The sequence below is a fragment of the Vanessa atalanta genome, chromosome 29 (assembly GCF_905147765.1).
Source record: "Vanessa atalanta chromosome 29, ilVanAtal1.2, whole genome shotgun sequence".
Taxonomy (NCBI): Eukaryota; Metazoa; Arthropoda; class Insecta; order Lepidoptera; family Nymphalidae; genus Vanessa; species Vanessa atalanta.
Genome location: NC_061899.1, coordinates 340,977 through 362,027, shown reverse-complemented (window position 1 = coordinate 362,027; position 21,051 = coordinate 340,977). Strand labels below are relative to the sequence as shown.

Below are 21,051 nucleotides of genomic sequence, written 5' to 3'. Positions count from 1 at the left end.
AGTTTAGTTTTACGAGTAAAAAACGATCGAGAAAAAGTATGGTTTATGGTATATTATTGAAATCTACTACGGAATGAAGATTCTTCCAAGAAGAATAAGAATTTGAATCGTTACTACTTTTGTTTTTGAGCTACGATGGTCCAGTTGTTTGAACGCGTCTATATTAACCAGTGGCAAGAAAGCCAGGCTGCTTTCAATTTTCACGTGCTTAATTCATTTCATTTGTGTTTAAAACGGCATGTGTCGGTGTCACCACGCATTGGAGCAGTTTGGCGATAAGCTCCTAGAAATGTGATGAGGAACAAAATTGTTGGGAATTCAATGCACTAAAACTTTGTGAAATTGGAAATAAACGTAAGTTACGCTATAAACAAAAAAATCACCATTAAATTTAAAATGGCGGATGTGATACAGGATACGAACTAACGCCAAAATGAAGGTAATATGCTACTTCAATTTTTTCGATGTCAACCCCGTTTTTAATCTAAATTGAACATAGGCCTTTGCCTAGTTGTGTGACAATTACTTGTACCACTATAATGACCCATATTATTACCAGTACCTTCCCACTGAAACTATGGGCTTGTTTGCAGTTTTTTTTTTTTATGGCATTACTTGGCGGACGAGCATATGGGCCACCTGAGGGTAAGTGGTCACCACCGCCCATAGACAAAGGCGCTGTAAGAAACCATTCCTTACATCACCTATGCGCCACCAACCTCGGGAACTAAGATGTTCTGTCCCTTGTGCCTGTGATTACACTAATAATCACAGTTATTTTCAAAGTCACCAACAAAACATTGTTTAGACAATTTCAAAAAATTATAGAACTATTCCATTAACTTCAGCTTAAGCCTTACATAGAAATAAAACTACAAATATAAGTTTACTTAATATAGAAGAAAATAACAGTAATATCACCCCGGCATCAATATATTCAAAACGATAAATATACCAAAATAAGAAATCTTACAAAGTAACTAAACACATTTAAACAGCGCACATTTACGAATCAAATATCCTAATTCTCCTCTGATATTGACGCAGCATAAAATTACAAGGTAATAAAACCCCCATGTAATCTTGAATCTTGATTCCTATTCTTGTAGTCTTGAATCCTTGAAGATCTCTGACGTCATTTAAACGTTACTAACCGCAAATATTCCTCAAATCATTTAACGAATCGAATCGAATTACGAGTACGTAGAATCGTGTTCTCGTATCAGGCTGTATTGTTTGAAGAGATCCGGCTTTTTGTCGGGGTGAATCTTAACCTGCTAAGATGTATACATGTATAACTGTTGTATAAACATATTGTACAACATTAAATCGTATGACGTGATTAATGTCAAGGATAAGGATGAGCTTGTTACGTAAATTTTCCTATGAGCTCTTTTCTTTTTGGAAACTAAGTCCTTTTACGCGCTTTACAGACGAGTGACTGGTAGAAATCATTATGCCAACAGAACATACATAACTTAACATAAACAACCTGTAAATTTCCCACTGCTGGGCTAAGGCCTCCTCTCCTTTTGAGGAGAAGGTTTGGAGCATATTCAACCACGCTGCTCCAGCGCGGGTTGGTGGAATAAATATGTGGCAGAATTTCGTTGAAATTAGACACATGCAGGTTTCTTCACGATGTTTTCCTTCACCGCTGAACACGAGATGAATTATAAACACAAATTAAGCACGTGAAAATTCAGTGGCGCCTGTCTGGGATTGAACCCGAAATCATCTGTTAAGATGCACGCGTTCTAACCACTGGGCCATCTCGGCTGTTATATGCTGCCATCAGGCGACACTTAAACATTTCACGACTGTTTCTCTTTTATCTTTTTCTTTATTTACGGTTTAATTAAAAACTATATTTACACGGGACTTTATTGTGTTTATAATTTAATCCATACTATCTATACTAATATTATAAATGTGAAAGTAACTCTGTATGTCTGTCTGTCGCTCTTTCACTACTAAACTAATGAACCGAATTTGATGAAATTTGATATGAAGCAAAGTTGAACTCCAAGGAAGGACATAGGCTACTATATTGCCTAACACATGTCAACCAACCCAAAGCTGCGGGCGACAACTAGTCTGTTCATATAGTTAGTTCATATATTATATATAAATAAGGCTTAAAAAATAAACGGAATGATTTTTTTAATGGGCTTGAATTTTATAATATATATTTTCTTTCAATCACGAGAATATAAATACAACTTATGAACAATAAAATTATAATAGTTGAAGTGTTTAATATTATTATAAAATAAAATAGATACTTTAACATATAACTTTTATTAGTGTTTGTTCGGTTTGGACCTGCGCTTCGAGGAGCTCTTACAACGATGGCCCCGTTGGTCTCGGCTACATAGGTAAATAATACTAGATGTCGCCCGCGTTTGGTCATGTGATAGGCATAAATTCTAATGGTCATACATTTTTAAATTAAAATTCTTTCAATTCCAATTGGTATAAATCTGTTATTGACACCGCAAATGTCACTGTCCATTGAAAACACCTCGGCGTTTAATAAAGAATCTGGTTTGACTTAATCGACCTTTTTTTTCTCACTGCAAAAACGCCCTTCCCCCCGTGATGGAAGTGGGGGTTATGTGGGGCTCGTCGATGTCCAAGGCGTCGAGTGCACCCCGGTCAACGGAATACCCACTAAAAATCAGCGGTATCCTCTCCATCTTTCGTACGCCACGGGATCGCTTATGCATGCTACCGTGACGCCCATCATGACTTAATCGACCTGGATTAGCATCAACTTTAATACATAGACAAGGACTGACAGAAAAACAGACAGACAGAGTAATATTAATATAAACTTATATAGACTAGATACGTTGAAAGCTAACTTCGTGATCGTTTATGTCACGAGAAGATTTAATTCTATGTATTATTAAATATGTGAGAAATTAATTACGTAAACATATTTATTCATGTACTGTTTAAACCGTGGTTTTATTGATTGTAGGTGAATCTATTTCCATCAGATATCATTGAAAAAGTTATTAAAAAAGTAGATTATAAAACATTATACCGATACAGTTCAACACGAGTGCTTATGGGTAGATACCACATACTCATCACGTATTTTTACCGCCAATACTTATTGTTGTGTTCCGGTTTGAAGGGAGATTGAGCCAGTGTAACAGACACAAGGGACATAACATCTTAGTTGAACAGGAATTAATGATATTTATAACAGCGCCTTTGTCTTCGGGCGTAGGTATACATATATGTATATCACCAAAGGGAAATTGATCCGACATATTAAATTTAATTTCATAAACTAAAACTTATACCAGAATACATAAAAATATAGGTGCAATATATCCTCCTTCTTTAAGTCGATTGAAATCAAATAAATTAAAAAATTAAATATTATCATGATAAAGCGTTAACGTAGCGTTTTAATCTGTTGCCATCGTGAATAATTCTAAACGTTTTAAAGTGTTGCAATTATAACAATTAAGATACGTACATAAGAGTATAATTTACAAATAACCTTCGTTATTACGGATATCCGGTTTGCTATCGGACATTTTTGCAAGGTTTGAATATTGTAGCTTCTAGCTGTCCGTCCCTACTCCATCCGGTAAAATAAGACTTTGATTTACTTCCTGATCGCGGCGACACCTACGGGGTCCAATCTGAACCACATATAAGGAAAGTTTATCGAAACCCAACAGTTTAGAATGAGTTTAGTTACATACGTATATTTAAGAACATCGAACACAAATATTTGTATCATTCTTATGAACGCAAATTAGCAAAGCGATCCAAATCAAAATCAAAATAAACTTTATTCAAGTAAGCTTTTACAATCATATTTGAATGGTCATTTCACAAAGTGGAGCTACCACCGGTTCGGAACGTTGATTCTACTGAGAAGAACCGGCAAGAAACTCAGTAGTTGCTCTCTTCCAACATTGAAAATAGATCTTCTGATATAAGTTTTATGTATATTGGTTTAGTGGCTTCTTCATTGCACTCTGTGGAACCAGCTTTCGCCGGCGGTTTTTCCGAACCGATACGACTTGGGAACCTTCAAGAAAAGAGCGTACTCTTTCCTGAAAGGCCGGCAACGCACCTGCAAGCCCCCCGGTGTTGCAGATGTCCATGGGCGGTGGTAGTCACTTTCCATCAGGTGAGCCTCCTGCTCATTTGCCACCTATGTCATAAAAAAAAGCAACTATATCGTGATACCAATTGCAAAACATTGCCTCATTGTTTATGTAACAGTTACGTTGACAATTTGAACTTGAAAGTTAAGGTCAGTCCACTAGAGGTCATTGTATTCGTGCTGAGAATTGAGATTTTAATTGGTTCATTGTAATAAAAAGTCTAGCGAAATGTTTATATATTTTATTCACCAATAAGTAAATGAGGAGTTATTATTTTTGAAGAAACTAGATTACACGATAAAAACCGCTATGTCTGCGTTTTAAATCTGTAATATCTTCGAAAATATATATCATATATCCTAACACCTGACGACGTACCTCTTAATCGAGGAAAGCCGCAGGCGATAACTAGAATATTAAAATATTGACAGGTTAACTGTCAAAGTCAAATCTATCACTTCTATCAAATCATACTTTTAAGGTCACGGCGGAATCGTTAGTGTGTAGACTTTGACGCCGTTCGACCGATCACCATGAATGTTGCTTTTAATTTGTATTTATTAATGGAGTATTTTTTAAACTCTATATTTTCTATATTTAGAGAAAAAAGAAACCCGCTGAGTTTCTTTCACCGGTTGACCGTTGGTGAACCGTCGCTAGAATTTTTACAATCAATAAAAAAATCAATAGAATTTGGTCCCATGGATTGCTGACCTATTTTAGGAGGTGTTCGAGGTGGACCTCCTAGATCTTTAGGAGGTCAGGAGCTCCTCTGGGATAGGCTTCCATTTAACACAGAGTAATTTAAGTAATTTATTTATTAGTCATCAGTCCAACTTATGTACATATTATACGAACTAAGTACGACACAATTTATATTTAATACAAACAATTTGACAATTGTATTTGGTTATATGACATAACAAATTATTACGTTTGCGTAAAGATCATTCTCACATAAGAAACAAATAAATATTGATGATTTTGAAGGCGTACAGTATCAGTTTTATGAATTTTACCGAAGCTAACGAGTACACTTCACTTAGTGGTACCACCCACTCATCAGATATTCTACCGCCAAACAGCAGTACTCAATATTGTTGTGTTCCGGTTTGAAGGGTGAGTGAGCCAGTGTAACAGGCACAAGGGACATAACATCATAGTTGCCAAGGTAGGCGGCGTGTTGGTAATGTAAGGAATGGTTAATATTTCTTACAGCGCCATATCTATGGGCGGTGTTGACCACTTACCATCAGGTGACCCATTTTCTCGACCGCCTACCGATACCATAAAAAAGTACATCTAAATTGTGTCCAACTTTAGCTTCAGCTTCGATTGGCTCGAGGAAACCCCCGTCCTTTTGATATACTCGTGCATATTCTACTATAAGACGATATGATAATACCTGCCTCATTTTCCTAGAAAGTAAATAAAAGGATTACTCACAATAAATATTTTCTATAATTATAATAAAATATTTAAAATAAAAAACGATTGTTAATTACACCGTAATCAAGTCTCGAGATGTCATCTCAGCCTTTAAGGCTAGGTCGGAGTTATTAGAGAAAGGTCAGATGACAAATAATCTATGAAAAAAAAACTAGGACTGAGATCTAGGCCAGATTATCAATTAAAGCCTTGTTATAGAATCGATATCGATAAGAAAAATATTAATAATATGAATATATTAATAATAATGAATATTCATCAATGGTCAGACCCTAAGGGTGTAAAGTAGAGATCGTTTTATGGGCACGAATTTTATTAATTAATTTATTCGTATGACAACCAATGTCCACTGTTGGTGGTCAATTGCTTTTTTTTTTTAATTTTGTACTTACTATTTGATGAAATGTTAGCTTAACACGTAGACTATTTAGTAACGGTTAAAAAGTTACATGGAGACTAAGAATGGAACATTTATTTACACTAAAATGTGAAGGTAACTCAGTCTGTCAAAATCAAAATATACTTTATTCAAGTAGGCTTTTACAAGCACTATTGAATCGCCATTTAACAAAATATTTAAAGTAAAGCTACCACCGGTTCGGAATTTAGATTCTACCGAGAAGAACCGGCAAGAAACTCAGTAGTTACTCTTTTTCAAGATCTATTAGTTAAATACAATTATAAAAGTATGTCATGTCTTCTGCCTGGAAGTCAACAAGCATTACCATGCTGTCTGTCTGTCTGTAACTCTTTTACGGACAAACCATTGAACCAAATTTTATGAAACTTTGTTGCAAGCTTGAAGCTCTATAGGCATCATTGTATGCCGAATTTCTAAAGACCAGCCCCTAAACCGCGAGCGAAGAAGCGGGTAACAGCTGTTTAATATTTTTAAAACTGGGAATGCTATCACGTGTGTCCTGGAAATTTTATTTCGTGTGTGATATTTCTCATCAAACGTGTCAGCGTTAGGTTAGGTTAATTTGGGGAATGTTTGGAGTGTTCAAGGTCTGGAGTCTCCTACCTCCCGTCCTACATAACGTTCGCATATCGTTAGAACCAGTTTTCGATCATGCTGCAAATGGTTAGCGATGTTTTTTTATGATACAAGTGGCAAACGAACAGGAGGTTCATCTGATGGAGAGTGACTACCACCGCCCATGGACATCTGTATGGTCGTTTCATGTTTCCCAGTCCGACCCCAGTTGAATATAAAAGGACGACCAGCAGAGAGTGCCTACATGGTTAAGGCCGACCATACTCATCATAATTGCATAATGAACGACTTCAATACCTGTTGTAAGGTATATGTTATATATTAACAAATATATAACTTATTATAATGAATAAAACTCAGGAAGAACGTTAAGGTCATACGTAATGGCAATAAAGACGGTTATTACATCAATAATAACAAAACAATCAGTTCGGCTGAACAGAAAATGATTAAAAAATCAAGGTCCATAGTTTCGCTATTGTGAAGCAAGGCCCTTCCTCAGTAATAACACGAACTTGACTACAGAAGTATTGTATATTAAACTAGACAAAGGCGCACAAATAAGCTTAATAAAAGCGACATTGTGACACATTTTATCGTGATAGCCATAGTGGTGTCGTCCTGACCGATTTAGGCTACGGTATTTAATCTCAAGAGAAACCCAGGGCATTTTATAGTGCACAAGTGTGTGTACAGTCTCATAATCCTATGGGATAGCAAGTCACGCACGGAAAGAGCCTGCTTTCAGAGGCAAGGTAGTGTACATACTTCCAACTTCCAGACTTCGAGTTGTTAGTGGGAATTTTTCGGTAGAAGATAAGTTTGTATTGGCCTGAACTGGCGTTTGGACTAATGGGGCAATATCGTAATATTATAACCATATAAAACAAACTAGTCGTATCGAAATAACGATTTTACTCAAAGATACTTCATATATCAAGATATTTATTGAGTCGTGAAAATTCAAAATATTCAGAACAGATACTGAAAATTCCAAAAGTTTGTAATCTACCGCCAAGATAAACAACACTTAGTATTTTCGTGTTCCGGTTTGAAAGGTGTCTGGTGTTTAACCCAGTGTTACTTCGGGCCCAAGGGACATAACATCGCAGTTCCTAAGGTTGGTGGCGCTTTGGTGTAATGTAGGGAATGGTTAATATTTCTAACTGAGAATGTCTATTGGAAGGGAAGACTTACCATAAGAAAACCCAATTGCCATCTCGCCTATCTGTTATAAAAAATAAAAAAAAAAACATATTTAAATACAGTATGCCTTAAGGCTTTTAATGCTTTACAAGAGAACATTCTGAAGATCTATGAAGTAAGTCGCAAAGGTTTAATAAAGCATCAATTCAAAATATTCTCCATTCAAGTAGGCCGTATAAAAGCACTTTTGAACCGTCAAGGTACAGAGTTCAATTAAATGTAAACCTATTAAACATCCCAATTCAAAATTACAAAATTCGATTTAAGCATTAACAAAAACTTTATCATAGATTAGTTTCTATGATCACGATTCAGATGAAAAAGGGTCGCGCTCGGGCGCTTCTTTAACAAAAAAAAAACTTTTTATTATCTTCAGGAAAAACCTTAGAACATATAAAAAAATCCTATAAAATATAGGCTTTGTGCGTGTTACACGTAGAATAATATCGAGTATTTAAACATTTGTTTATTTGGCAAACGAGATTTCATATAAACTTTCTGTACTTATATATTTATTCTTAAGAAACATAACTTCTTTACTTATAAGTCAAAACACAAATTCTTTCTTCGAAAATGTCGACAATTCTTATTTAATGGGATGTATTTCCTAAATATACCCTGAAATTTTCGCGTCATACGAAAATATAAGTATTTTATACCGAAGGCGTAACGCGTTGGAAACACTGGTGACGAGGGCACAGATGGCGACTACCAGGGAGTTCTGGATTACAACCTAAAAATGTCGATCCATAGTAGAGATCCGGTACAAGATAGACTGGTTGAATACCATACAGACTTCCAAGGAATCCAGAATCCCAAGAAGACAAATAACAACAAGGATACACTCCAAAAGTCCGTCTGGAATCTACAACTTCTTTGCAGACAGACAATTTACAGATTAGATACAACTAAAGCACAGAGAATGTCTACAATGAAACAAATTTAACAAAAAATAATAATAATATAACTATTTTATTTTTTTAACGGACGCCGTATTTTCCGAAATACTGGTTACATAATTGAGTACAATGAAGTTTTTCTACCTACTTATCTAAATTTATGATTAAATTAATTGTATACCGTGTTATTGTTTTGAAACCATCGTAAAATTCACTAATTAAAGGAAACTTGACAAAAAGCCTTATTCCTTAGTCGCACGCTACGCCGAGAGACAAATAAACGAACATGTTCAGGATATTAATATTTAATTATTATATTAATCTATATATATGTTACTGTAAAAGCTCGAACTACGGTAAATCTTAAGATTTTCCAGTAAAATCTAAGATTTACCGATTATGAATGGTAAATGTCCATAAAACTTTGGGTTTCGAACTTTTACCAGCATTCATTTGGTAAATCTTAGGAATAACATGTTAGGTTAGGTTAGGTTGGAATGGTAAAAGTTTTAAAAAGTCGTCCCTTTATAATAAATACTTACATTTACCAACTCATGTCGGTAAATCTTAGGTTTTACTGGAAAATCTAAAAAAGCAAAATACCACTTACTGATTAATCACGAAATCTCGGAAACTATAACACCCACAAACTTGAAATTTGGCAGGAAGGTTCCTCATAGAGTGTTAAGTCCATTCCTAAGGGGGAAAAATGGGGGTCGGAAGTTTGTGTTTTCAAATTTCGCGCAGGTAAAGCCGCAGGTTCAGCTAGTGTTTAATAAATTCTAATCTCAATGTTTCTTTTCAGACGAGCCCTCGCCATCCCTCCCAAAACAGATGGACCTTTCGCCCACGACCGTTGTCATATGTTCTCCGCGGATTGGACCGCCGCTCTGGCCCAAGGTCGGACTACCCCTGATGATGAATGGCCGATCATACCCTGCACACACGGCTGGGAGTACAACAGGAGCGATGTGCCGTATGAAACTATTGCCTCACAGGTAAAAATTATTCACAACAATCTTTAAATTGTCATCATCACAGTAATTGCAATTTTTTGTGTGACGTGGTTCTTATGAACCGAGATGGCCCAGTGGTAGAACGCGTGCATCTTAACCGATGATTGACCCTGGCAAGTACCACTGAATTTCCATGTGCTTAATTTGTGTTTATAATTCATCTCGTGCTCGGCGGTGAGGGAAAATTTCGTAAGGAAACCTGCATGTGTTTTTTCATCGAAAATCTGTCATATGTGTATCCACCAAAACTCATTGGAACAGCAGCTGTGGGAAATTTACAGGTTGCTACTATTTGTGTGATATGGTTATTATGGAACAAAAGAGACTCCATCTCAAGTCCATAAGTAGTCATCACCATCACCACAGCCGCCATTTTCAATGGAGACTATATAGAAATATACATGCGCCCCAACTCTCATAATTCGATAGGACGGCAAACCCGACATGTTCAAAACGACTTAAGGCACAAAATCAACAGCTTTACAAGCTTTCCGAGGCAAAGGACACTTCCAATTTTCAAACTTCAAAGTGCTTCTAGTGAATATTTTAATCAATTATTATTATTATATCCGTAGCTTGATTGGGTTTGTGACAAGGACAACCTACCTGCCACAGCCCAAGCAATATTCTTCTGTGGGGCCATCGTCGGAGGTCTGGTCTTCGGCTGGATAGCTGATAAATACGGCAGAATACCTGCTTTAGTTGGTAATTACAATTTCATTTTTATTAGATAAGTTTAGCTCTCTTTTTATTACATAGATCGACTTACATCGACTGGTATCAAAAACATACCATAGATTCGGAAATAAATACCTCAGACCCGAAGAAATCCGGGTAAGTACCTATGTGTGATTTGAAACAATCTAAAGGAAAGTCATCACCATTAAAATTTTGTAGTAACGTTCAGCATATACATTTTTGTCCAGAATAACTTAACAATGACATCTTTTTAAACCATTTCTGAGACCCTCTCTACATTTTACCTCAAAAGAACTACTAACCCTATACAATCTAACAACTGAAGCAACAAGTGGGATTGTCCCATTAAATATAAAGCCAGTACGTTTTGTGCACAATATGCGAGGCATTCGTGCGATAAAGTCACCAATTGTTATCCATTTGACATTATACATGGTGTTCCAATCAATCCAAGTCAGGTTTTAATCGAATACAAAGCGCGAAGTTATTGTATACTTGCAAGTGATTGCGAGTTAATGCTTGCATAGTTGCTCTTTTCAAATAAACATATTTATAATGCTATTAGTCACAATTATTGTTGGTACAATACAATTGGTCCTGGGATGAAACTCAGGTATAAATCCAGGCGCTTTTTCCAATGAGTATAAAGGTTTTTTCAGGGTATTACAAAAGTTCTTTTGGCATAGGGGCAAAGTTAAAATTATGAGTTATATGTTTGAAGGTACAAATCTGGTGGGATTCGCGGCGGGGATAGCGACAGCGTTCTGTAACACTTTCTGGTCCTTCGCGCTCTGCCGGTTCCTGGTGGGGCTCGCATTTGATAACTGCTTCACCATGATGTACATTCTTGGTAAGTTCACGGGTTTCTATATGTTTACGAGTATTTGCTAAGTAACGATTGTCAGGACCACACTACCATCATCAAAACATTTGAGTATTATATTGTTCTACTGTATTAGCAAAAATCTGCAGATGGAGTTTGATATGTCACCTTAAAATTGTAAATACCGTTTGAGTATAATCTATCTCGCGATTGTATATTGTCTAAAGATAGCAACTGTAACGTAATGCTTGTAATATCTATCAAAATAATTTCACTTAAATTATAAAAACTTTATAAGATCTAATCACCAGACCTAACGGAAAGATTATAAACTATTGAAATATTATACGTTTATTGTAAATTGAATCACAGTTTAAAATTTCAAGATTGACTGTTCGTGCTTAGTAGCTAAGCTAAATTAACTTGGTACCCTTGCGGAGTAAGACCTCGTTATTACCGTCAATGTCAATCTGAACTTAACTTTTGCGAGTTATGAACGTTCCAGTGTTAGGCAAAAACGTCCTTGGAGATTTGGAGTCTTGGAGAAAAGACTTGAGGCTTTTTCCACTACTCAGCTCCAATATTGCAATGGTAGTAGAATTTGATTGAAATTAGTCACACGCAAGTTTCCTCTCGATGTTTTACTTTACCACCGAGCACGAGATGAATTATAATATTATATTTATAATAATTCCTTGGTATGGACTCGCAATCATCGGTTAAGATGCACGCGTTCTAACCACTGGGTCATCTCGGCTCTCAAGGCTTGACTTAGCTTTATTTAATAAGTAATACCAAATTATATTTCAACAGTATTGGAATACGTCGGACCAAAATGGCGTACGTTCGTAGCGAATATGTCTATAGCCATATTCTTCACCCTGGGGGCGAGTTTGTTGCCCTGGATCGCTCTGTGGGCTGACGACTGGAGGCGATACGCTTTGGGTATCAGTGCCCCCTTCATAATCGCTGCGGCGACCCCGTGGCTGGTACCGGAGAGTGCGAGGTGAGGATTTTTTCTTTATTTAAAGTAGGTATCTAGAGGATCTAGAGTCACGAATTGACTTCGTATCAGCCAAAGATTTTTCTTCGCTTCTTCAAATAACAGAAATAGCCTGTAAATATCCCACTGTTGGGCTAAGTCCTCCTCTACCTTTTGAGAGATTTGGGTCGTATAAAAACAGAAACTTTTATGTTACACCAGATGGCTCCTCTCCCAAGGAAAGATCGACAAGGCGTTGGTGATCATGAAAAAATTCGAAAGAATCAACAAGACGAAAATCCCAGACAAAGTTCTCAGTGAATTTACCGTGAGTTAAATATTGATTTAAAACGACTGATATGTATATATTCCTATAGTCCATTCCAACGGCAGGACGAGTAAAGATAAACAAACCTTTTATTTACACATTCCATACCATTGACTAATAGGTCTGTTATATTGTGTACTACAAACAGTTCTTGATTAATATAATGCAATTGGTGGCAGGTCTTTGTGCAAGCTCGTCTGGGTACCACCCACTAAGCCACACAGTAATATTTAGTATTATTGTATTCCGGTTTGTTGGGAACTTCTTAGTTTCCAAGATTGGTGACGCTTTGGTGTGTTGTATGAAATGGTTATTATTTCTTACAGCGACAATGTCTTTGTGCGGTAGTGACCACTTACCATCAGGTGATGACTGGTGACCTATTTATCCGTCAGACTACCTATTACATAAAAAAATATATTTTTATTTATAATACAACACTATTCCACTTAAATAATTATCAATAATAATACACTTTAATTTATGTATAATACTTCTAAAGGTTAATAACTTCGCCGTCATCAAAACACCATTATTTAGATCGCGACTAATGTCATGGCAATTCAAGGTCAAAGTTGTTTATTTGTTTTTGCTCCTCCAGCCATTGAAATGGGCTTTTTATAATTTATTCTGAAGCTCAATTTTATGTTTAATCGCGCTCATCTCAAAATCTGTCAGTACTATTTATAAACTTTTTGGATTAAATAGAATTTGCTAAGAAAGACTAGGCTGACATCACGCTAAAGTAGAGGAGAAGCCAAATTTAACGAGTGAAATTGTACGGAGCAATTAGTATAATATAATTTTAATATAATTGTATAACTTTGGAAGCTGTTTCTTCCAATACAATTGTCAATTTCTGGGACAATATTCGCCTATTTTAATGCTTACTTTTATCTTATAGGAAGCTTCCCACAAAGCGATCAAGGAATCCGAAGCTGAATCCAAAACGTATTCAGTTCTGGACATCTTCAGAACTCCTCGTTTGAGGCGGAACGCGTTACTGCTCATCGTCATCTGGATGGCGATCTCTCTGGTCTTCGACGGACACGTCAGGAATGTGGGGTCGTTGGGTCTGGACATCTTCCTGACGTTCACGATAGCCACGGCAACGGAATTTCCCGCAGATACATTTTTGACAGTCGTTTTGGATAGGTGAGTTCATGACTACTTTGGTCTTCCGTTATATATTTTTTTCTATTTCTTTTGTAGGGTTTTCTTGTAATCGAAAAAGGAACCTGAAAAAGAGTCACCGTATCATGAAAATCATTACCAGATGAATGGTGACTTCTCAGCGAAGCCAACGCAGATATCACTGTATACTTATATATTAAAATATTTTCAGATGGGGTAGAAGATGGCTCGCCTGCGGGTCCATGGTCATCAGCGGCATCTTCAGTCTCCTAGCTACAGCGGTTCCAGTTGGTGAGTAACTCTTTGTGTTTAGATTTTCCTAACGTTAGATGATTTGAATTTCTTATATTGGTATCTTTTAGATATTTGATCAGTTTGAGATGTAAGAGAGAAAAAACTATACTTTAAAATCCAATAATCATTTGAGTCTTAAGTAATTTAATTGTTTACTTGTGCGCAAACATACGACAGCGCCGAGAACCGTTCCCGTGCTCTCAAAATGTGATCAGTTTCCTTAAATGTGATTGGGATGTCCCGCAGGCGGCCCGTCGGCGTCGCTGGCGATCCTGGGCCGCTTCGCCGTGAACATCTCGTACAACATCGGGCTGCAGTACGCGGCCGAGCTGCTGCCGACGGTGGTGCGCGCGCAGGGCGTGGCGCTCATACACATCATGGGTTACGTCGCCTCCATCCTCGCGCCCTTCGTCGTCTACCTGGTGAGCCGCCGCTCCTCTCTTTGATTCCCTATACATGAAGTGGGCCATAGCCAGGCCCCATACCCATTAAAAAATCAGCGGTGCCCTCTCTCGTCGGTGGGGGTCACGTTCACATGCTACCGCGACGTGAGCGAGCAAGCTGTATCGTGTCGTTAAATACCTGGCTCACTCACCCATCAAACCGATACACAATGATACTAAGTATTGCTGTTCGGCGGTAGAATAGCTGATGAATGGGTGGTACCTACCAAGAAGTGATATTTAGGAACACAAATCTTGGATTTTTTTGCTTCGTAACTTGGAGACCAAGACGACCCCATAACATGACGTATAACTTATTTCCAGGCTAATATATCCCAAGAGCTCCCTCTCCTGATTCTCGGAGTTTTGGGCATAATCGGGGGAGTCCTCTGCCTGTTGCTGCCCGAGACTATGGACACAGAGATGCCGCAGACCCTGGCTGATGGAGAGAACTTCGGCAAGGACCAGCGGTTCTGGGACATGCCCTGCTTCCCACGGTATGATAACATTTTAACTAAAGTTCTTGCAAGTGATTTTATACTTTTTGCCTTAGATATAAAGTTGGAATTTATACTTTGTATATAAAAGTAATTGACTTATTGGAGAAGACTTTAGATTTCGAGATCCTAGGTATAAGACCCGGAACAGGCCAATAAAAGTAATGGTGGTTTTATGTGGAAAGTCAGTCGGTAACCTAGAGTTTGAATTTTGGAAATGTGTTTCCACTTAAGTTTAATAATAATAATAGCAGTCTAGACCTTAGACAGTGCACCTTTGTTACGTAATAGGAAGCCGTTTGGACAAATGAGCCACCTGGGTAAGTAGTCACTGCCATATACATCGGAGCTGTAGAAAAAAATAACTATTCCTTACATAACACCAATGCGTTAGCAACCTCGGGAGCTAAGATTAATAATGTCCTTCGTCCCTGTAGTTACACTGGCTCACTCACCCTTCAAACCGGAAAACAAAAAACTAAGTATTTTGCTGCTTGGTGAAAGAATATCTGGTGAATAGTTGGTCCTTATTATAGTGGTAGTGCCACGTTGCATGCCTTTGGGTTTCACCCGAATGGGCCGGTACGTCCGGGGAAGGACCACTACAAAAATCGGCGGTAGGTATGCTACCGCGTTTCGTCCGGTATGTGAGAGTCCCGGATGCCTGATCCCCATTCCGAAAAAATGGTGTTCCAAATCCAAAACATGATGGTTGTTTAGAATTTGATTATATTACCCCAGGAGGGTTGGGCATTAGGCATCATCCCAAACTACTGGAAGACTACTTTGGTGCATCCGATCCCTAAAAAGGCAAGCGCTCAGACCAATTATAGGTCTATAGCCATCACCTCCTTATTCTCCAAGAGCATTCTCCATTACCTCAAATTAATTATAAACTGCCAGCTGCTGCAGTATCTAGAGGAGCACCAGCTGATTAGTGACCGAGGACGGTTTTCTTCGGAGTCACTCTGCCGGTGATCTTTTTGTTTACCTGAAACATAGATGGGCGGAGCAAGGGGGAGACATTAGCTGCCAGTTTGGACATAGCGAAGGCCTTCGATTGCGTGTGGCACAAAGTGCTTTTTACGAAACATCCTTTCTATGGGCTTCCCAGAAAATTATGCAATTGGATCACCTGCTTTTTCCCAGATCGGAGCATCGAGGTCTTTGTCGATGTTGCATGCTCTGATTTAAAATTCGACAATTCTGGTGTTCCACAAGGCTGCGTTCTATCACCCACTCTGTTTCTTCTGCAAATCAATGACTTGTTGCAAATCAGTAACATTCACTGCTATGCAGACGACAGCACCTTAGACACCTCATACACCGGCCGTGCTAATATTTCTTAATTTACTTGTGTCTGAAATCGAGTCTTCGTTAAACAAAATCTCGAACTGGGGTCGGCTAAACCTGCCCTGGACGCCCTGAAGACTCGGACGACGGAAGCGGTGGCCCGGGAGCAAGTCGTCCTGGCGGTGTCACTCGATGTGGCGAACGCATTTAACAGTCTTCCATTCGAGACGATCAGGGAGGCACTTCTAAACCACGGGGTGCCGACCTATCTGAGGGGGCTGTTGGAGGTGTACCTTCAGGACCGGGAGGTCCTCTGGGTGGGGGTCTATGGGGAGCTAGTCCGGCATCGGGTAGTCTGCGGCATTCCACAGGGGTCGGTTCTTGGCCCAATCCTGTGGAACGTTGGTTTCGATTGGCTCTTAAGAGCTCCCGTCCTTCCCGGGATGGGGTAGCTCTGTTACGCGGACGACACCCTCATCACGGCGATAGGGCGGGACTTTCGGGACGCAGCCCGCTTGACTGAAGTCGGAACTGCTCTCACCGTGGACCGGATGGAAGCGCTGGGCCTGAGGGTCTCCATTTCGAAAACAGAGGCTCTCCTTTTCCACGGTCCACGAAGGGGACCCCCTCGAGGGGCAAGTATCACCGTCCTGGACGGTGATCAAGGTGCAGGCCCAGATGAAGTACCTGATCCTGGACGGACGATGGAGCTTCAGGCAGCATTTCGCACAACTCGGGCCGAAGCTCATCAACGCCGCTGCCACCCTGGGACGCCTCCTACCAAATATGGGAGGGCCGGGATCGCTATGCCGGCGACTATATGCCGGTGTAGTGAGTTCAATGGCGCTGTACGGTGCTCCGATTTGGATAGATGCCCTCACCGCTGGCAATCGGGCCCTCTTGCAGAAACCGCAGAGGGTCATAGCAGTGAGAGGTATAAGAGCGTACCGTACGGTGTCATGGACTGCGGCGACACTTCTCGCGGGTGATCCACCTTGGGAACTTCAAGCGGAGGTGCTCGCAGAGGTGTACCGGTTCCGGGCGGAGGCAAGGAACGGCGGCGACCGTCCAGGGTCGGCGGTGGTCGGGCGGATCAGGGCTATAGCCCAGCAAGCCCTGATCATCCGATGGGAGGAGGATCTAGGGTCACCCACGGCAGGCCTGGCGACAGTGGAGGCGGTTCGTTCCCACTTGAGTCGCTGGGTCAAGAGAAAGCGTGGCACACTCACATTCAGGATGACGCAGGTACTTACCGGGCACGGATGCTTCGGTACTTACCGGGCACGGATGCTTCGGTAAGTACCTGCACGGGATAGCGCGGCGGGATGTGTCACCCTCCTGCCATCAGTGTGGTGCGTCAGTGGACACGGCGTACCACAGCGTACCCTGAGTGTGCTGCGTGGGGGCCCCAGAGGCATTCCCTGGTGGCGACTTTGGGCGGAGACCTCTCGCTGCCGAGCGTCATCAACGCAAAAAACGAATCAATAAGCAAGTGCAAACACTTCTATATTGAATAAAGATTTTTGACTTTGACTTTGACTTTGCAATGCTCGGTAGCGAGGCGTGCTGGTCAGAAATGCGCTCCTTCTGCGAAAACGTCATGTCGCAGAAGGAGGCAGCGGAGCGGGAGCGGGAGGTGGACGCTGCTGCAGACCCGATCCGCCGAAGAAGACCGGGGAGGAGGAAACAACGCTACGCGCACCTTCTCCTCCCGCCTCAATAGGCGCCACATGGGGGTTCTCAGTACCCCGGGAATCCTCCCTAGGAATTGGAGGCCCGCATAGGCGGGCTGACCGTCAGGGCGTCACGGTAGCATGCGAAAGCGATCCCGTGGCGCCCACCGATGAAACGGAGAGGGTACCGCTGGTTTTTTAGTGGGTATTCCGGTGTACCCCTAACATCTTGGACACCGGCGAGTCCCACATACCCCCCCACTTCCACGTGGGGGCAACGCGTCACGCGTTTTTCCAGCGAAAAAAAAAAATGGGTCGGCTAAACCTTGTCAATTTTTTTTTTTTTTTTAACGAGGAGGAAATGCATTTACTCATGCTGACTGGTCGGGGGACCGGGACGAGTATGTGGGACTCAACCGGGATCTAATGCCCCGTGCCAGGGAACGCTAATGCTAATGCCCTGTCCTACCCACTAAAACCATCCTCGGGTTTCCACCATGCTGTCGAGTGGTGAGCCCAAGGGATCGCCAAGGGCATGCATTCATGGAAAGTAGTATAAAGTGCGCGCCTTCCCCCTCATCCTTCACCTGGTAATGTGGCGAACTCCCCCGATTCCGCTACTGAAGGCTGGGTGTCAACAAAGCTGACGCCCTGCGGTGGATAGTATGGTAGGCTCCGCTGCTGAGCGCCGGTGTAAAACATCTTAAAGGCTCCCCGATCAGGGATGTACCAGGAGCAGCCCCGCGGCATCCCTCCCGCCAGTCTTAGCCGCGGCCGACGAGCAAGCTCAAGCCGGCTCCGTTGTCCAGGGTATACGAGGAGGTAACTGACATGTGCCCCGGTTAAATTTTGTCCAATTCAACCCTAAAAAGATGAAAATTTGCGCACTAACCGCTAAAAAATCACCATTTGTCTTAACTTCTCGATCTGAGAACATTCCTATATACGCCACAGCTAGTATCGGAATAGTTGGCGTCGATGTTTCAAGCCTCGTTCAATTGGAATGTAAAGCCAAATTGGCATCAAAAAAGCTCGGCGTGCTCAGCAAAGCGTGTCTCGTATTTCACGTCGACCCATCGCCTAAGATTATCAAATCAGGCCTCACGTGTCGAGTACTGCTGTCACCTCTGGGCGAGTGCTCCCCAGCTTGTTTAATTTGACGATCAACCCTTTCCGACCTGCTCGATCCCTCGGTTTAGCGTTAATTCAAGAGCTCATCACCATGAGCGTTCGAGATGAGCTAAGACCTGAGTCCCTTCCAGCAGCAAGAAGCAAGCGCGCAGCGAGCCGCCGCCGCCGGGCGCGGGCGAGCTGGCGTTCGCGCGCGCGCTGCCGGCCCGCGCCTCGCGCGCCTCCGTGCGCGCCTCCGTGCGCCTCTCCGCGCGCTCCAGACGCGGCGCCGCCGACGCCGTCTGAGGCGCCGCACGCCCGCACCCGCTCGCCCGCACACCATTGGCTAATTGTAGTAATTTATTTTTTGTAAACTTTTGCTAATTCGATCTCTTGAAATTGTTCGGTTAAGTCGTATTTATTTACTTAGTTGGCTCTAGTTCGTCTTAGGAGCTGCGTCCTGTGCGTTTAGACTTCGACCTCGAATCGAGCTGACCGTCGGTCGATATCTAAATGATGGCGTTTCGAATGTCGGCGAAGGTGCTATCGGAACTCCAAACTTCCAAAAGTTCAATCAAAGTGTACTAAATTAAGATATATCTGGAACTATCCGTAGGGCAGTAATAAATAAAGATATATTAATCCAGAACTGTTATCAGTGCACAAAACAGCAGAGCTATTAACGAATCGCACGGAATGTGGAAATCTAAGGTTCGTTAACCTCAGCTCGTGCTGCCATCGCGATATACAATAGATACGTTGCCATACTTGCAATCACAATCACGATCATTATTGTATTTATATTTGATTTTTATAAAAGTTCATATCTCTTCCGAATAAATTCTTAAATACATATAATCTTCTTGAACGTTTTGAAAGATGTTGTTTTTAATGTATGTTCTTCTGCTTGGTTGAATGAAAATGAGTGAATGATTTTTACTTTGTAAATAGCCTCATAAAAGCAAATATAATTCGGTATTGATATTATCTACACACTACGTCCAAAAACAACGTTTTTAAATTCAAAATTAAAATTATTGTGATTGCGATTCGGAATTATATGCAAATCCAATCACTTTGAACAAAACCTCAAAGGTTACTTCTCAAATATATTTAATAATAAAACAATTTCGATTCAGTTTTGACAGTTGATAGAGATATCACCAAAGAATCGATAGCATTTTCAACGCCTTCAAAATGTCAAACATAATCGCGACAAATATGGCGCCTGTTCAGCCATATTACATCCTCACACTCAGGCCGTTATTCTTGCCTCTACCTGCAGGTCGACTTTGATATTGTTATCTTAATACTAAGCATAATTTTAATTATAGTTATTAACAAATGTAAATATTAGTTACATAAGTTATATATAGAACACCTTCCCCCCCCAATATATCTACAGGAGGAGTAAAGATAAATAAACCACATCAAACAATCGACGCGATTTCATTGGTCGAGAGTCCGATCTATGGTATTCACTATGGACTTGCGCAAACATGGCGTCGTGTATCAACGAAGCCATTATAAAAACTTTGTAAGTAAAATTAAAGAGTCTATAAGTAGTAAAGTGCAATAGTGTTGTATTATAAATAAAGATGTATTAATCATAAACTCTCAGTAGTGTACAATATAGCCGAGTTATTAGTTTATCTTTACTCCTTCGGTTGTAATATGATGTAGACATCAAACTCTTATTTTGTTTCCAAGATATATCGTTAAATATATATTCGTATATAATCCATTATATTGTATGAAACAGTTTGAAAAAATGACACGTCTCGTTTGGAACGAAGTTGTTTTCATTGTACATTACGTGTAATAACAGACACATTGAAATTAAAAAAACAATTGAGAGATTCAACGACCAGTAATGAAATTGTTTGAATTTAAACAGTAACAAAAGTAAGTTACTATAAGCTGCTTAAAAGAACTTCGTTCCAAAAAACCTGTTCTTTAAATTTTCATATATATGTATGTATGTATGTAAGTAATTCTATTCGTCCGCCTACAGAACAATTAAATTGTATCTTATGTGAATAAGTTAAGTAATTATATAAAGTACAAAA

At 40.2% G+C, this 21,051-nt stretch overlaps 1 protein-coding gene across 1 annotated transcript in view; it reads left to right on the top strand.

Annotated features, from left to right (window-relative positions):
• The window catches only part of LOC125074940 (organic cation transporter protein-like), a 40,577-nt gene extending 21,289 nt beyond the window's left edge, over window positions 1-19,288 (top strand). The window contains exons 3-12 of the mRNA XM_047686425.1: window positions 9,496-9,688; window positions 10,282-10,411; window positions 11,127-11,255; window positions 12,042-12,234; window positions 12,433-12,538; window positions 13,443-13,693; window positions 13,884-13,963; window positions 14,213-14,388; window positions 14,734-14,906; window positions 19,138-19,288. Coding sequence (XP_047542381.1) covers window positions 9,496-9,688; window positions 10,282-10,411; window positions 11,127-11,255; window positions 12,042-12,234; window positions 12,433-12,538; window positions 13,443-13,693; window positions 13,884-13,963; window positions 14,213-14,388; window positions 14,734-14,906; window positions 19,138-19,288 — 1,582 coding nt within the window. The remainder of the gene's footprint in view (window positions 1-9,495; window positions 9,689-10,281; window positions 10,412-11,126; window positions 11,256-12,041; window positions 12,235-12,432; window positions 12,539-13,442; window positions 13,694-13,883; window positions 13,964-14,212; window positions 14,389-14,733; window positions 14,907-19,137) is intronic.
• Window positions 19,289-21,051: the final 1,763 nt, after the last annotated feature.